Genomic DNA, 18163 nt, shown 5'->3' on the forward strand with positions numbered 1-18163 from the left:
CTACATCGTACCAATGATCAAAACTTTGCTGACTTGCATGCAGAGCTAGAAAAAGCACAAGGCCCTCCTCACCCCCACCCGATTTAAATAATCCATTCTCACTTCTCGACAAAAAGACTAATTCTACTGTACTCTGTACACTGTACGATTTAGTGCAGAGATTTCCTAACGGTTCTGCAATTCATATACAGAACCAATGACATGTTAAATATGATACTCTGGCACTGTTCCTTCTCAACAAACAGCGAAAACAAGTAACGTCATCCCAGTATGTGGCTATTAAACACGGCTAAACTAGGGAAAAACTGAAATGGAATTCAAGAAAGACATGAAGAGTAATTAAAGGACTGGACATAATTATCCAATTATTTCCACTTTATTTTTTCATTTAACCTATCTTTGTCACAGTCTGAAAATCCTGTTGGACTTTCCCTAGTCTCAAAAAGCGTTCCTTAGTAGTGCTGTCAGTTCCTGTCTTGACCTGATTGAAGAAAATATTTCTGATTGCAGACTTTGTTGCCACAGCCTATTCCTTTCTCATCTCGAGATTAAATAACTGCAGCTTACTGTGTTACTGGACTGCACATTCTACAAACCACAGCTGAAGCAGAATGAAATGTTGGTAAGCTGCATAGCTCAGTTCAAGTGTGACACGAATGCCCTATAACTTGCAGTACCTGCTGATTTTCAGCCTCGAATAACTTGAATAGCATACAATTTGCTTTTGGGTCAATTATCTTCGATTTTCTCCATAGAACTTATGTTGCAGTACTGGCTGTTTTCAACAGCTAGAGCTGAAGTGCTCTATCTGGGTAAGCAAAATATCCAAATAGCAGTCTCCACCTTATGCTCCCCAAGAACTGATTTAGCACAGGTCATGTGTTTCCTGGTGTACTCCCTGTTCCACTTCAGCCTTTATGGCAAACTTATGAAAGTAATTAAAATATTATTGAGATACTTACTGCTATAGAGGGTACTATAATGCTGGATTTTTCCCCCTTTTAAGTAAGTGTATGAACAGACCCACAACCTTGCTTTCTTTTTCCTTCATGCTTCAGTGTAGAAGAAAGCAATTAGTGCACTTAGCTCTTGTGCTTCAGAGGTAGGCAGCGCTATGCTTGCAGCTCACCAGGTCTCTATCTAGGGAGCCAGTCCTGGACACTTCCTACTATTGGCCAACTCCAGGAGAGCGATCCGCCTCGCAGCTAGGCTGGGTCGCAAACAGGCAGAACCAGATTCCCCAAGTAGAAAGTAATCAATTTGCCTGTCTACTGGAGTTGCAGAAGTCAGCTTCTCTCTCGCACCGCCGCACTCAAAGATGATCCCTTGGACAATTATTTAAGAACTAGGAGCAGAAGGCATGCAGAAAATACTTACTGGAATGCCACTCAAGACATGTTACTCAGGCAAATATTCAAAACAATGTTTTTCAGATTATGCTGGAGCTTACCGTCAGGAGTTCGTTTGTAAAGGATAACACAGAAAGACTGCCACCAGCACAGGATTAAAAGGTAAAGTTTTTTTTTTTTTACTTAATGTTTATAAGGCCGCAAATATCAGAAAAAGTCTGTGTAGTTTAGAAAAGAAATGCGTCTAAGTGTCAAAACACACAAATAGTGGATGTCTACCCTGAAAATAATTCGGTATTTCTTTGGGTGAATATAGCCTCAGAACACTACTGTTCATGCACATGAATGCTAGGTTTTGAGGCAAGTTTTATGCATAAAACCTCCTCCTTTGGTGCATATGTCAGAATTATCTTAAAGGATAGATAGAGCTTGATTCTAATTTTCCAAGTCAGTAGAACTTCACATACAGCAATCTTTTGTGTTTAAGAACTATAGGAAGTATATATCAAAAACACACTTGAAAGCTCTGGAGAGCACGTCTGTTAGCTTATCACATTAAGGTGGCTGAGTGAAAAGCTTTCATATATAAAATCATGCTTCGCTTATTTCAATCTCACGAAGTATATTTGGAACCCTCACAGTGTAACAACAAACTTTTCTCCATTTCTTTCATAAAGAAAGGAAGGCACCAACTGCTTTTATATCAAGTAGGGTTTTTTGTAAGCAACTAGAGAGCTTTGAACTTTATTTTTGGAGTCATGGGAAACAGTGTGGAAAGGGAGTGTATGTGTGCATTGGCACAACTGACATCTACAGTTCAATAACAATATTTCCCTCAGAAGCCTGAAGACATGCCAGTGAAAAACAATGTCTGAATGTGAACTATGTGCACTCCTTGACTTATTTCTAAAACGTTACTGAGCAAGTAGTAAACAAATCAGCATTAAAACTTACTTCACAATCCAAGAGATTTGTTGAAAAAATCCAATATGAAAAGCATTTGTATCTCAGCTTTCATCAAAAATCCAAGCGTTAGAGAAAGGGCAGTGGTTTCTTTATTCAGGGTGATAGCGTTTTGCATGAGTGTGCCCATATGTGCTTGCTTTCTTGTTTTGTTAGCTTGGAGGTTTTGTTTGTTTGTTTTTTAAACACTTGCTTACCAACTTGTGCATTTTGTATGGGATTCCCCCACAGCAGCAACACAAAACTAAGTACTGTAGAGACATGCTGTAGGAAGCAATCTCTAAGTGTCTCAGATGCTGCTTTAGGGTTTAATCACAGTCAGTTATCACAAATCCAAAATTTTCAGTCAAACATATGCACTGGCCATAAACATCTATGAGGAAGCAGGAGCAAAGTATCCCTAAGGTCAAAATATTAATGTCAGAACTGTCAGTCTCGAGTAAAAGTAACTTAAAGAAAATGTATCATTATGAGAATGATTTATGTGAGCTCAAAAATATTAGGCTTTAAGGCTGCTTCAAGGAGCCATCGCTTTGAGACTGACTGAACCGGGATTCCTTGAAACACAAAGGCAAGAGGAAGAACCTTTGAACTTCACAGCAATCGACACAAGGAAAGAACAATGCTATCTTTTTTCTTCTGTAGTCGGCCTTTTAGAAATACTGTTCTACCGATTTCCTTCAAAATTTCATTTCTCTTCCATTTATTTTTCTTGGACGATCCTGTGGACAGCAATCACTAGGACAACACACACTAGAGAAGTTACAGCAGGAGAAGGTTTGTTTTGTTTTGCTTACGTTCACATCCATGCAACTTGAACCGATCCACAAACAGGCAGAAAAATGCGAGTTTGTCAGATTTTGTCTGTTCTTTCCTCTCTAGTTATTGGCAGTTTACTGGCTTTTTGAGGAAGTCACAGAAAACAAAAGTTCTTGCTACTTTTAACAAACAAGCACACAGGAGAACTAGAAAACAGTTTCAGGTCTCCCATGGAAACTGTAAGGCACTCTAAGATTGAGTTTCCTTCTTTTTCTGCAATTGCCTTTAACAACTTTTAACTACAGAAATAGTGGCTCTTAACAGATCTTAAGCTATATTCTTTGGCACTCTAAGCAGCTGCCCTAATTTTAGGCACCTTCTGGATTGTTGACAACAGTTACAAACTCATCAGTAACTTTTTACTAATTGATACTAGGCTTTTTCTCAAATACACTGAATATTTCATTTCCCTAGTCTGCTTTTCATGCCTTCAATTCTTATGTAAAACAATACTTTGAATATTAGGGTAAACTGTACTGAAAATCTAGTGAACGAGGAGCTCCAGGATTATCTGCCTATAAACATCAGTTAAGAGTTTGTGTGTATGTAGTTGCAAGAAGATAAATTTCTCTAATTCAACCTTTCCCTAACCAGTTCCTCCAGGTCACTTAACTATTCACATTTATCTAAATGTAGGATTCTAAACTCATCCTGTTTACAGTATCTCTAAGCAACTCTAGAGAAACTTTATTCTCATACTACCTTTTGAAGCGGTCAAAAGAATGACAATTATCATTTGTTTCACTCTGGGTAAGTGGCCACATTCCCACCTTATGCCTGAATCACATTCCTATTTACTAAAAGTGCATTTCTCTGACACAACGCTCTGCTATCAGTTTAATCCTACCTATTAATCAAATAGGTTTGCCCAGTGAGATCTGAGCTCACAACCACAATACTATGTTCAAATTCCAGGTATGTAACTCCAAACGCAATGACAGTAAGTTATACTGCCACCTATTTTCATATAAGATGTAGAAAACCTGCAAATATGAATTATTTTCTTATACTGTATTTGATATATCAATACCAAGGCAAAAAGTCAAGTTGTTTGATCAAGTTACCCGTAAAATATATATATATATATATATATATATATATATATATATAAAATAAAATTAAAACTGCCTAGAAATCCTTACATTTGTTAAAGATGAGTTCCAAGGCTGCAGTACTTAGCTATATAGTCTGACAGATGAAATGGGAATGAAAACTAGGTGGGATTTTGCACAGTACAAATTTTGTGCCTGCAACTACCAGGATGAAAAAATCTTAGAACAGATGTATAGCAACTCTAGTTTTAGAGAAAGCTGCTAACTAGAAGATCAAACTATACATCCTATTAAACGGAAACAATTTCATCCGTTCTCCATCCTGCTGCAGCCCCTTCTCCTGTTGCTAATTTACTTTCAAATTCTGCCTTAAAATAGACCAATATATATGGTATATATATGGACCTTCATTATGTCATTTTTGGCAGAGGAGATAATGATTTTCTATCTGGATTGCTGTGACTTGTAGGTGGCCATCATATTTGTACCATCTAAACCAACAATGGTGTTGATTTCTAGGATTATTCTTGTCTGAAAATAAAAAAACAGGGATCTCCAATGATACATTTACTTCTTTTTACTGCTCTTTTTTTGAACTCTCTTAAAGAGCACTACTGACAGTAGATCTTTAGTTTATAGGTGAAATATCATAAGAATATTAAATAAATTAATTTTTACTTTAAATCAAGGGATACTCCAATCCCTTACCAATTGGAAAGAATATAGACTAACTGATTTGCAGAGTGAGATCATTGTTTTGTCAGTGAGGACTTCATGATACATACTGCACCTGCAACTGTGACTTATGTCAGTACAAAAGCATGACATTACCACCTTTCATTATCTAAAGTTTCTATAGAGAACATGAGAATCATTGCCTGCATACATGGAAAGAGTGGTATATCCCTTTCCTCAGGTCTTCCACACATTCATAACATGTTATTAAACTCCAAGGCACAATCCTAGTTTTGCCTCTTATTCACTGTGCATCTCTGAACCAAATGCTTCATTAAAAAAAAGCAACATCACCACGTTTTTCTAATTGGAATGGACTAGATTTTGAAAGTATAAAAGCTTTTAATATAGATGATTCACAACCTACTATATTTTCCCACCCTACTAACGCTAAGATCTAACTTCTATTACTTGTTTATCCTTTTCTCTCCTAGGATTCTTTTCCTATATCATGCAACACCATAAAAATCGACATAAGACAACTACATTTCCAACAACATGAGCACGTTATGAATTTCTGGCCAACAGCTAAAGAACATCTAAATTATTTTAAATAACTAAGGTCTACTCCGTAGCCCCAACCCCATCTCCCTTGGAGTGCTTACTCCAGCAGCAGGGTTTTGTGACACTTTTCCATCAATCCTGGACTCATTTTTACCTGACTCGTGTACTCCTTGAATATTCAGACCTGCTTTATTCTATTTGAACCACACATTCATACTGTTTCAATGTTTCTTCCCTTCCCATGACTATGTCACACTAGTTAGAGAACTCCCCAACTCCTTAGCTTCAAATGCGCTGTTCCTATTCTCCTCCATATCGGTCATTTTGGGTTTACCTGGTAGCTTTGTGGCAGTTATGTTGGATGATACTCTCTCAAGGGGACAAGAAGCAAGAATGCATTTCCTCAGTGTCACATTGTGAGCTATGCCAGAGGCAACACACTACAGCCTATTTCCCAGAGACAAAGACTGAAGAAAGCAAACGACCTTTACATATTAGTATTTCTTAAGAATGAGACATCTATTAACATTTAAGTCCCCTGCACTGAAAATGTTATTTATTTTACACTATCATATACTATACTCTGATACTAATCAGCTACCTTCCACATATAAATGGCATCTTTTTTCAGGTTTATAGCCAGGGCAAGCTCTCTGTCCTTGATATTTTCCTGTTGAACAACTCCCACACTTCCCACAAACAGAAACTTGAATTTAGAACTATTCTTAAGTATGTTTTTCCAAGGAATTATCATCTTAAGACAGAGATGATATAAGAGGATAATTTCATCCAACCACCTTGCTTCCCGATAATCCTTGGCTTAAGCATGTTTGTTTGCAAGACAAGTTAATGGAAACTTTTTTCTTCCTTTTTTTTTTTTTTTTAATAAACAAAGGAGAAAATAAACATAACCTGTAGCAAGATTTCTTAGTTCCTTAAAATATATCTTGGGGCAATAATGCAAGATTCCAGAACACCAAACAGGTTCCTTCTTTTCTTGGGAGAATATATAAGAGCACAGGCTTTTTAGCAAACTGAAATTTTAATTCAAAACCACAGTTACTCGAAGACACTGCTATCAAAAACCAGTTATACACCATATAACAGAGCTGTAAGACAACTGCAGCCTGGAAATTGATCAAAAAATATTTACTTTTAACCTGAAATTCCTTTGGGACACATTGCCTCAAAGCATTCTCTACCCTGTGCCCTTCATAACTAAGGGGCAGGGCAGAAAAACAAGCTGACCCTTATTTTTGCTGCAGTCAAAAAAAAAAAGCTGTTTCAGCAGAGGTAATGAATAGAGTGTGATGTAGAACAGAGATTACACACCTCAGAGCTTTAAAGAGAGAATTCTGTCCTTTGCTTGTCTGCAAGTCTTCCTCTTCCAGTGGACCTCAGCATACTAAAACTAACATTGGCAGCATACAAATTAAATCAAAGATCAAATACAGAGTCTTCTTTTGTATCAGACATTTTAATAAAGGTACTCAATAATCTAGAAACAGCAAATAAAACTATGGAACCTAAACAGGAGTTTTTGGTAAATCAGGAAAAAGACAAAAACAAACAAAAAGCACAAAGAACAACACACCAGACCCCCAAAAGAAGCCACTGAATCTAATGACAACCAGTAACAAGAGTTCCATAAGATCAGCTTAACTACTTCACATATGCCTTTTAACTTAATGCATACCAAATATCATTTTTGTATATACACTCCCTGATAAATGGGTCTATAGACTAAGTAGACAGATGAAAGAATATTCTAAATGGCTGCTTCGCAATTAAGCACAAGAACCTTTAAATATATATATTTTAAACAAAGGAGATAGTGAATTTGATGTAAATGAACATTTTGAAAAGAATTGAAAAGAATTTAGGACAAACTTTATCATCATGACAAATTAACAATGGTGGTCTATTAATCAGGATCTGTTATTCTCCTAGGCAGAGGTAATTGTCTTTATCAAGACTTGCCTAGCCACATGTCATCAGTTTGGAGAGATTCCCTGATGAGTAACAAATTAAAGTTATAAAAAGTCAAAGATTCTTGCAGTACCCTTAGAACATTTGACAAGGATGTGAAAACTGTGTTCCTAAACCTGTCAGCTATAAAGATGCCTACCAAAACAAATACAAACTTAATCACCAGTGGATCTGCATGATAAAAATAGTGGGGTGTTGGGAAAAGCCCTTCTAGGAGATAAGGTATGCCAGCATGACCAAAATGAAATGCAGCATGTGCATTCCTCCTCCTCCCTCCCTCCCCCGAATAGAGTATGCTTATGAAAGCAGGTCAATAATCCTTAAACTCTGAAAACAGCTTAGTGCTAGGCAAAACTGGGCCTGATTCTCACTCCTACAGACTGTCTTGTTCCCTTCCTTACTCCCATCCTACTCCCTACGTCCTGCTCCCTTTATCCATCCTGTAGCCCAGTCTGATCTTTGGCTATGTTTTCAATATCACACAGCTTTTAACTGTACCCAGAAAGTGCACAGCAACACATGACTGCCTGAATTACTACAGCCATATAAGAGGGACTCCATATCTACACAGTATCTTTTTTAAAGACTAGCCTGCAGCTTGAGATCCTGGTTCCAAACAAGGTTTCAGCATGGGTTAACTCAAATAGAAGAAAATGCAGCAGCAGCTATGTCTGAGGAATGGCCAGAAACATGGACAGACCTCGCTGATGCTCTTCAGGTTTGTATATGTAAGAGCATTCAGAGCCGTTTCTGAACTTAGCCAACAACATGAAGCTGCAGTTCAGCAAGCTAATGCTCTGCCACCTACTGATTTGTTTCACCTTTACTGCTTTAAGCTGTTCTAACCCCTTTTCCAATCATCAGTGAAGAAAATGCCTGATAAGGCCATTGAGGATGTGCTAAGCTGTGATATTTTAATCACCGATTAAGTATTCTTATTTAAATGTAGGGGACACCGAGTCACTCAGGTGCTTTCCATCCACTTATTTCCTTTCTCGACTCTATAAAGGAGTAGGCATATTCTCTCTGTATTGGCCAAAACTTCAACAATGTGTTTTTCATCTCAACTGAAAGAACAAGATGTGCCCCTATACATATACACAAACACAAAGGACAACAACAAGGACTCACTATATGAACAAAGTTTGTTAGGGAACATTCAAAAAGTCAAGCGGACAATTTCCAAGGTTATCTTCATCATGAAGACATCCTTATTTATTTGAAACCAGCATGTGTTTCAGCTGCCAGTATAATCAACCACACTTACTGGCAAGCAAATTCAGAGGCAGGTTTTGAAGGCAAGCCAGATAGGATGGAAGATATGAAACTGGGGTTCAATTGCTTACATTCCACTTCTTAGTGAGCCTGATGTTTAAACAAGAAAAAAAAAAAACATAATTAACTACCCAAAGTGTTTTCTGCTCACTTCTTTACAAGTTTGATATTTGAGAAGAAACCGTTCCATCTGCAGATAACTGGTGGTGATATGATTCACGCCTTGCAAAGAGTCCCCTAACAGTCACACAATTCTATTGCTTTTTTTTTCCCAAAGGAATTCAAATATTTCAAGACCAATGAACCCAAAACATCAAAAAGTAGACATTAGTTGTTAATAGAGATACAAACTGAACATGAAGCTCAGTTCTTATGGTCCTGTGGTTGACTCACTTTCAAGTCACAGCAGACTGAGCACATGAAAAAATGTTAACTATCTTTTGGAGAACTTGAACTGTGTTCTGTTGGAGTAACTGCATGACTGCATGTATGTTTTAGAGCTTTTCAGTAATTACTTGAATTTCCTTAGACACAAGAAGTCTTGCCAGCTCACATAAGCATTAAATGGTGCCATTAGAACTTGCTTTTAAGCACAGAATTGCTGAGGCACGTTAAATTAACATGGGTCAACAGATGTGTTAGGCTGTACTAAAACAGATTGTCAGGTCACTTCTGTGAAGCCTTGTTTAGCACTCCTGGTTCCTTTTGCATGCCCCACACTGAACTTTCTCTGCAGCAGCCTTGGTGGTGCCAAGCAGTTCTGAAACATTTCAAAAGAATGTTACCTTGAAGAAATTGCCTCTCTTCTGCTGTGGGGAGATACACCGTGGCAAGTTAAGCAATTCAGAGGAATTACTGTAATAAAATAAATACAACTTGCGTTTTTCTCCACCCCAAAGTAGTACTTTCCAAAAAATTACTTGCAAGCTCGCTTGATTGTAAGTCTCAGTACAGTTACCTAACTTCTAATAGCTACCAGGCTTTTGGAATTCTCTTGCAGTAAATCAACAAATGTTAAGTTCAGATATTAAGGCATGGGGGGAAAGGAGAGGGAGACATCAACAACAACAACAGAAACAGTAAGGGAAATCCACACTACTGTACAATATCAACATTCTCTCTCATGATCAATTTCTGTAGCATTTAAAGTTTTGTTTTTCAGCTAATCCTCCTGCAGACAGCCAGATTTAAATCTGTGGAAAACATGTTCACAGTGTTCAGCTCCATGACTTAGATTATGCAAAAACCTATTTATGGATTTTAAATATGCATAAGGGATCAGAGAAACCCCAGCAGTGGCATTTGAAGCTATTCAAATGTAACAAAATTGTTTGCATGTTGACAGGTTACTGGATTGATTCTTTGCATCTATTACAAAATGCATCCTTTTGGATAAGACGGATTTGCTTACTTATTATTACTTATTATCTGCATTTGCTTTCTAAAAAGAATCCTTAGAATTGGGATTTCAGTTTTAAAACGGTACTATTTCAGAAGACTACCTTGAAACCTCTAAAAACAGCCAGAAGATACTACTGCACTGTTTACCATTAATGGCTGAATAACCCTATGGAAGAACCATGTCTGATGTTTGACTTGTCCAGAAGACCCTAAATAGAAATCTCACGGACCTGAACACTTCACTTGTTACCAAGATTTTTCCATTCTTGATCTTAGCCCAAGGAAAACATTCATGGGAAGTTTGAAAAAAATACTGTCTTTCCTACAATTAAAAATAGTTGAACTTTATAATAGTTGAATTTTATGAAGCCTACGCAATGGAAAAACTCTCTCAATTAAAACAAAAGACTTTGTGCTGAGTTACATAATACTAAACATAAGCATACATGCATCAAAGGTGCGGAGTCTTCCTAAGGAAATCAACAGAAATGCTTAACAGAGATGATCCACCCTCGGTACCATGGTGAGCTGTCATATCAGGCAGACGTATCTAAAGGAAGCAATTCTTGCTCTGAGTAACTGAGATGCACTGAACAGTTTGGGATTAACACAAACGTGTCAACCCTTGAAGAATTTCTGAATTGTTATATCTTTTAAAAAGGCAGTTACAGCTTAAGCACGCAACCCTGAAAGACCAAACTGCTCATTTTATTGCTGCGCATACAGCTTACAGCTTTGTATTTTCTATCTCGGGCCCAGTACAGCCAGTATCTGATTTCAAAGGTTTCACAGTCATTTTGTAATGGAAAATTACTAGTTAGGCCCTTTGGCTGAAATTTTGTGCTGAACAGAGATCTGTGACTTCACTTGGACAGCACTGCATGCAAGCTAGTCTCAAGCTAACTGCTAGCTACAAAGTAACTCTTGATTATATTTTTACAAATCTTTAAACTAAAAAGAAAAATCCAATGCCAGTCTACTTCAAAGCAGTAATGACCAATACGTTTGATTTGTACAGAACGAAGCAGCCCCTTTGTATACAGAGCAGAGGATGAAAAAAGCAATCAATAGTAGCAGCTCTAAAACAACCATGACAAAAAGCATTTTAATAAAAGATAAGCTTTGCAGTTGCTGCACAAAAGGGTGCAGGGTGTGTGTGTTTAGTATTCGTTCCTTAAACTGAAGTTCATTAATATGATTCATATTTGAAGACTTCTGGAAGCTGCCTGCTAGGGTTTAGAGGTTATGCTCCACGTAATGAAAATGTACATCATAGAACGTCTTACTACCAAATGCCCTTCCTTCAGTATGTGAATTTTGAAAAGCCAAGTTAAAACTTAAAAGAATATTTCAATGAGAAAGTAGTGCTTTGCCTAAGTTATTTGATGAAAAAAATGTTTTAGTCCTTTTCAAAACTCCTATCCAGGCCCCTACCACCTGTAACATTCCAGGCACCTCAGTTAGCTAAACAAAAGCTCACAAAGAAAAGAAATATTTAAAAATTGAGTGGAGGTGCTACATACAAATTCAAACAAATAAACCTTAATACTCTTCAAAAAGACTTAATTTTATGACAATCATAGGAAAAAATGACTACAACATTCACATTTGTGTGTCAAAATTACTGAAAAGTCTTTTGGTCCAGAGCCTAGGACATGGCACAATTAACTTTAAATCCCAGAACCGTGCGTTCTCACTTAAACACCCACAAACAGCCCTTCCCAAGCTCTTGCTCCTTTTAATATAAAAGTGTTCAAGTGTTCTTTCTTTCTTTCTCCAAACTTAAAGAAGTATTTGCATTCCAAAATATTCATTTTTATCACTTCTGTTTTTCAGGGCTCCTTGGTCAATGTTCCACCTAGGTGCATAACACATTACAGATGTACCTCCATGGATATTGCTGTGTTCAATAACACAGGCAGCCATTCAACAGTCTAATTTTTATTTTTTAATTTTTATTGTGGACATATAGTTATAGAACAGCTACATCAAGCTGACAATTTCTCTTTTTTTATTTTTTTGGATTGATTGTTTTTAACATGGAATATGTCTTCAAGCAAGCTTCTGAAATATTTACAGGACTTTTTTCTTTATTTGAAAGCAAAAAGGGAAATTTAGAATAACCGCACAGGCCAGGCTGAGCGTTATACCCACAGTCATTTGAAAGGTATGTTTGTTTGTTTTTAACATTTTCTAAAAAAATCATTTGCCATAAAAAAAACTTCAATATCACACTAAGATCTCTGTTAACATAACTGGAGTTTAACTATCTCTAGTGAAGCTCACACAACAGCTAAGGTAGAAAACATCACTAAGTCCACTTTCTGTTAAACAAGAAACATTACTGAATTGTATCTTAATATGGTGTACAGAGTACATTTGTATAAAATTTATTAAAGATCACAAATGACAAAGTAAGAATAGAAAAATTCAAAAGTGGCTTACAAAATCTTCAAGTCCCAACATAAATGATACTGGGTCCACTTCTACGAAAACGCAGACATTAAAAAAATACATATTTTCATAGTTAGAGTTCTGCTGTTCTGTTTTGCTGTAGAGTTTACTACTTCAGTTACCATCAGTTTAACTCCACAGGCAAATGAAGCCAAGGAAAAAAGAAAAATTCAGCATGGCTAAACTAAAAGCCTAAAATAGTTTACTCAAGTCAAAACTGACTCCCTAGACTGTCTCAGCTTCTATGGCTGAAGTGTACTTTTCCAACTGAGAAACCAAGAATAAAGAACTCACACTCCTCCCCCCCCCCCAAAAAAAAAAAACACCAAAAACATTACTTTTCTTTCAAATGATTAATTATGGTAAAATAAGAATTTGAGTTACTCCTCTCTTCCTCCCCCAAATAAAAGTCCTCTCCACATACCAAATTCCTGGATATTCTAGGTTCTGGATCCTACACTATAAATTTATCACAAAAATGGGATCAGGCTTGAAATCACTGTATGTGGAAAAAACACTAGATAACAAAGAAGCTGAGAGAAAACTTAGCTGTACCCCTCTGAAGATAAATAAAAAACGCTTGGTTATGAGAATAAGCCCTACAAAAACTGGGTTAAAGGGCAGAATACCCTGACAATACCTATCTTGTACATTTAATCATAACGCCTACTCACTTTTGATTTGCTGCTGCTTGTATTTTACCTCTGTACAGAGGGAAATAGCTCTGATCTCCAAAGCTACTTTTGATGCATATGGACAACTGCTAACATGGATTTTTGTTACACTTTGATTACAGTGAACTAAGAAAATATTGGATATTGGAGTTAACTCTCTGTCTTGCAAGAGAGGAAAAAAACAAGCTAAGAAAAACTGAGTACAAAAACCATGAGAGACCGCCTCCAAGAGCTTAAACTGAGAGCTAAGGAACTACAGATAGTTGGAGAAAACAACCACCCACCTGTACAAGAAGAGCAGGAAGAGTTTGAACAGCAGGCCATTATTTACGAAAGGGAGCCCATAACTGAAAGGCATTTCCATGAAATCCAGAAGCTTCAGAATGAAATCAATAATTTGGTGGACGAAGTTCATAAATTTAGTCAACAACAAAAGAGCCTAGTATCTTCAATGAGAAGGTTCAGTGTTCTCAAAAAGGAATCTAACATAGCAAGAGAAATCAAAGTTCAAGCAGAACACGTAAGAAAGGGTTTGGACGAACTGTCAAAAACAGTGAAAAAAGCTGAAAGCGAACATGGGTTATCATCTGCCATAGTAAGAATTCTAGCTTCCCAGCATGCTTTCCTATCCCGGTGTTACCTAAATGCTATGCTCTCCTACAACGAAGCTATAACAGTCAAGCAAGAGAAATGCAGAAGATTTATCGTTCGTCAGCTTGAAGTAGCTGGTAAGGAGGTATCTGAGGAAGAAGTCAATGACATGCTTCAACAAGGAAAATGGGATATTTTCAATGAAAACCTACTCACTGAAGTCAAAATTACGAAAGCTCAACTTTCAGAGATTGAACAGAGACACAAAGAACTAGTCAGTCTGGAGAACCAGATCAAAGACTTGAAGGAACTTTTTATCCAGATATCGCTTCTGGTAGAGGAGCAAGGGGAGATGATCAACAACATTGAGATCAGTATGAACAACACTCAAGAATACACTCAAATATCTAGAGAAAAATTTGGACTTGCAGTCAAGTATCGGAAAAGAAACCCTTGCAAAGCAATATGCTGCTGGTGTTGTCCATGCTGCAAATGACAAAGGAAAAAAAAACATTTGAAGCAGCAACTGTTCCTATTTAATAAAAGTTCCTTATTAGGCAGCCTCAGAATCCTTCTATTGATTCATTTTTCTTCCTATTTCTCCTTCCACACACGTCTCAGGAAAAACTGCATCTGTTTTTTCCAAACTGAGTTAGAAGAATGCAAGGAGATCTTCATCTGTCCCTGAATTTTACGATTTTCACAGAAACACATGAACTAGAAGGAAGGATCAAAGGAGACGAGTGACGCTTTCTTGTTCTTCTGCTCATAAGAAGCCAAAACAACGTTGCAACGTCTCCCGTGCTTTTGGGAAACATCAAAAGGATTGTTAATCTCAGACAAGATTCATAAAACTGGTTGAATTACCTTTTATAAAATAATATTCAGTATTTATTTAATTGCCTTGCTGTTTTTTGTTTTTAGCACTCATATTTTCTTGGTTCTTTTTTTTTTCCCAAGAATCTGCAGTTCTACAAGTAAAATCTACACAAAGTAGACATCCTCAACAACAATGTAGAACCTGATACCTAAACTGTTTTCTGACTTTGTGTTTGGTTATCAGGACTATTTGAGCGCTGCTTCTACAGGAGGTTACTCACAGGCCATCCTGATATCATGAAATAATGCCCAAATTGTAGTAGGACAGCATGCACTGTTTTGGAGCACGCAAAACATATCTGGTTATTTATTTAATAGCATCTTCTTGTATTTCTTACAAATAGGTTTTGAGTTGATATTTTCTGAGCACATCAAAGGTCATTAGCAGCAGAAGACCACATCAAACCATTTGTCAGCATCCTGCTGAGAAACCAATTATTAACAAACTGACACAGAGATACTTATATTATTCAACTACCTAGGTAGACACCTACCCCGTGATGGTGGGGGAAAATGATACTTCTATTACTCCGTGATAAGATGCGTTCTTACTGCTGCCTGGCCTATACAAATATGCAGTTGCTTCTGCAGTCTCACTTTCATTAATTAGAAAATAAATGAAAAAAATTAATCATTACAAAAAATTCTATAACCTGGAACCAGGGAATTATGTCAGAAGGAATTTCTGGGTGACATCCAGACCAACATCTTGCTCAGTCTCTTGGTCTTATCAGAACGAGCATTTCCCTGGTAGAACCTCTTGTCCACCACTTCTCAGCCTATCAGCACCTCTCTGAGAAGAGCCACGTTCTGTTTCCTCCACACCTCCCTAATAAGTACTGGTAGGCAGCGGTAAGATTTCCCCTCCTTGTTTTCTTCTGAAGTCTGAAACAAATGCAGCTCTCTTGCCTCTCCTTATGTCACATGCTCCAGCCCCTGACTAGCCTGGACTCACTGTAGTGTAATCAACATTTGTCTTCACTGTCTTTTCTGTAGCGAGGCCAGACCTTTATTTGCACTGCTACAGGAGTGGCCAGAAGAACCACCTGGGGGTTTCCAGAACACTAAATGGTCCTATGAAATTCTGCTATTTATAGAAACCTAGGATCCTCATTTAAGAGTGCAAGACTGATGCCTAAATTAGTATTATAAGTCAAGGGAAATAGGAATACTTTACCTTAGTAAAATGGATACAGGACACACAGAAGAAGGCAATAGTGTGTATTGACTGAAACATCCTTGAAAGATTTAGACCTACCATCATTTTAATTAATTCTCCTTTTAAAGCTTTAAATTGCAGCCTAGTTTAATCCGTATAGATTATGGATGCCAGATACTCCACATCTACAGACAGCTAAACTGACTGTGTCAGCTGCTAACACTTCATGCCTGGAGGACTTGCAATGGAATCCAGTCCAAAGATGCTAGCAAGGATTAGATAAGAGGCAAACTCCTATTTCTTTTTGTATCAGCTTAATTCAGGTCAGACTGTTGGCTACACACCCTCCAGGCTTCAATTACACCAGCCTATCAACAGCACTTGTATCATCCTTCCATCTCTATTTACTTTGTATTTCCTTTGTACTTCTTTTTTTTTAATTCCATCTTGTCAAATTTTCATTCATAGTGATGCCATTTCCATGCATGAATGTGGGCATACATGCCTCCCTACCCACATAAGTGCATGGAAATATACATATATTTTTTTAAAATCACAATTAAAATCACACTTTACAGTGGGATTGGGTTAAATTCCCATTGTTTCACAAAAATTAATAAGCAGTTTCCTTTTAACATCTTAACTGAATGCAAATCTTCAGTACAAGAACTGTATAAGGTACCTAAGAACCTACTTTTCCGATTTAATAGTTCAGCAGTTCACAGAGCTACTTATCCTTCTGTTTTACGCACACCGCTTGTTTTGTTCTTTTTCCAGCTTCTGATGAGTTACATTCACGTGTCCCTCAATATTATGAGCTACAAAATGTGGGAAAGAGCTAAGAACAGCTAGACATTGACTCAACCAGTCCCTGAAGATAACTTAGATGTTCCTATGAAATGGCTGAATTAGCAAGACAGGAAGCACACCACTGCTTTATTTTATAGCAGCAGTTATTTCTGCAGAGAAGAGAAACAAGTAGATGGAGACTATTTTTGCTTGTCCCAGTGAGTGCCATCTGCCCTGTACACAACCCCTTTGGGAACTGAATGAGAAATAGTGCTCTAATGCAATTCTAAATGGAAAATAACAGTGCAACTGACATGAAAAAGTTATTTCAAAAAACAAAAACCACCACAGGAATGTATTTCTAAATACATTTCTTTATACTGTGCAAAGACAATCAATACCACTATATCTGGATACACTCAGACCAAATTGCGCTGCAATTCTGCAATACACTAACTGAGCTAGATGCCTTTGATTTTTTTCCCCACCAGATGCAATTAATCTATCACAAGGGACTACCAACTTATTTTCACATTGCTAGATTTAGAAATACGTGGATTTGTTCCATCCCAGCTTAATATCACTGCTGAGATTAACTGTTAAAGTGCAACCAGAGGTCTGAACTTTAAAGTGAAAAAAGATGATTTACACAGTAGAAAAAAAAATAAAACCTGATAATGACACCACTGATACTATTCCATTAAATAATCTCCCCTAACTGCTGCATTTATGGAGCCACATTTTTGTTCCAAAGGCAGAGTAGAATCAAGCCCATAATCAATACAGGGAAAAATTTGCTATGGCCAACGTGCTCTTTCACACACACACACACACGTGTATATATATATACACACGAATACAAACACACATGCATATGTGTATGCATACACAGAAACACCACCCCATCTCCCATTCCTGTTCTTACTTTTAGAAAAGAAGGTACGTAGCAGCCATCTTTCCCTACCCAGCCCTTGAAACAGAAGGCATTACTGTAGTTCTGTGAAGGATTATCTCACGCACAGTTGACAGAAGCAAAGACCAAAACACAACAAACACCACCTGCTGACACAGCGTCCCCCACGGCAGAAGTGTCCACACAAGCATCCTTATCTGTGAGAGAAATGTGTTTCTGGGCTAGCCCTTCCTTTTCACACGACAAAGATGTCTAACCAGACAAACAGACAATAGTTATTTCAAATAAATGTAAGCCATACATTAAATCCTGAAAGAAAAATTCAATCTTCAGTAATACTCAGGAAGACAACTGCCTAGGCATACGCAAGTAAATAATTCAAGTAGTTTTCAGCTTTATATTGTTAGAAAACTGCAAAACAAATCTAAGTAACATGCTGAAGAATCTTCAAGAAGAAAGACATCAAGACTTGAGCAGTTTGTTGTGGTTTTTTTTTTTTTAAACACAAGGTTCTATTATTACACTGACATCATGAATATCCAGAATGATTAAGAGCTGAAATTATGTAGGCTGAAGTAATCATTAAAATGAACTTTCCAGTGTTTTTTTTTCCTCCA

General features: G+C 37.2%; 2 protein-coding genes across 9 annotated transcripts in view; one reads left to right on the forward strand and one right to left on the reverse strand.

Annotated features, from left to right (window-relative positions):
• Window positions 1-18163, reverse strand: part of ARL13B (ADP ribosylation factor like GTPase 13B) — a 49568-nt gene that overhangs the window by 16622 nt on the left and 14783 nt on the right. The window lies entirely within an intron of this gene.
• STX19 (syntaxin 19) lies at window positions 743-18091 on the forward strand. Of its 3 annotated transcripts, XM_040568141.1 has the most exons (4): window positions 743-1511; window positions 7897-8129; window positions 11924-12254; window positions 13338-18091. In XM_040568141.1, exon 4 carries the CDS (start codon window positions 13427-13429, stop codon window positions 14300-14302), a length of 876 nt encoding a protein of 291 aa, XP_040424075.1. In that variant the 5' UTR covers window positions 743-1511; window positions 7897-8129; window positions 11924-12254; window positions 13338-13426; the 3' UTR covers window positions 14303-18091. The 3 variants fall into 3 exon arrangements, with proteins under 3 accessions (XP_040424075.1, XP_040424064.1, XP_040424063.1); XM_040568130.1 differs by lacking the exon at window positions 7897-8129; XM_040568129.1 differs by lacking the exon at window positions 743-1511 and having other exon boundaries at window positions 4879-8129.

Source organism: Cygnus olor, chromosome 1 (assembly GCF_009769625.2).
Source record: "Cygnus olor isolate bCygOlo1 chromosome 1, bCygOlo1.pri.v2, whole genome shotgun sequence".
NCBI lineage: Eukaryota > Metazoa > Chordata > Aves > Anseriformes > Anatidae > Cygnus > Cygnus olor.

Bases quoted from the DNA above. Each gene is read 5' to 3' on its own strand.
- STX19 (XM_040568141.1), top strand. From the start codon at position 13,427: ATGAGAGACCGCCTCCAAGAGCTTAAACTGAGAGCTAAGGAACTACAG.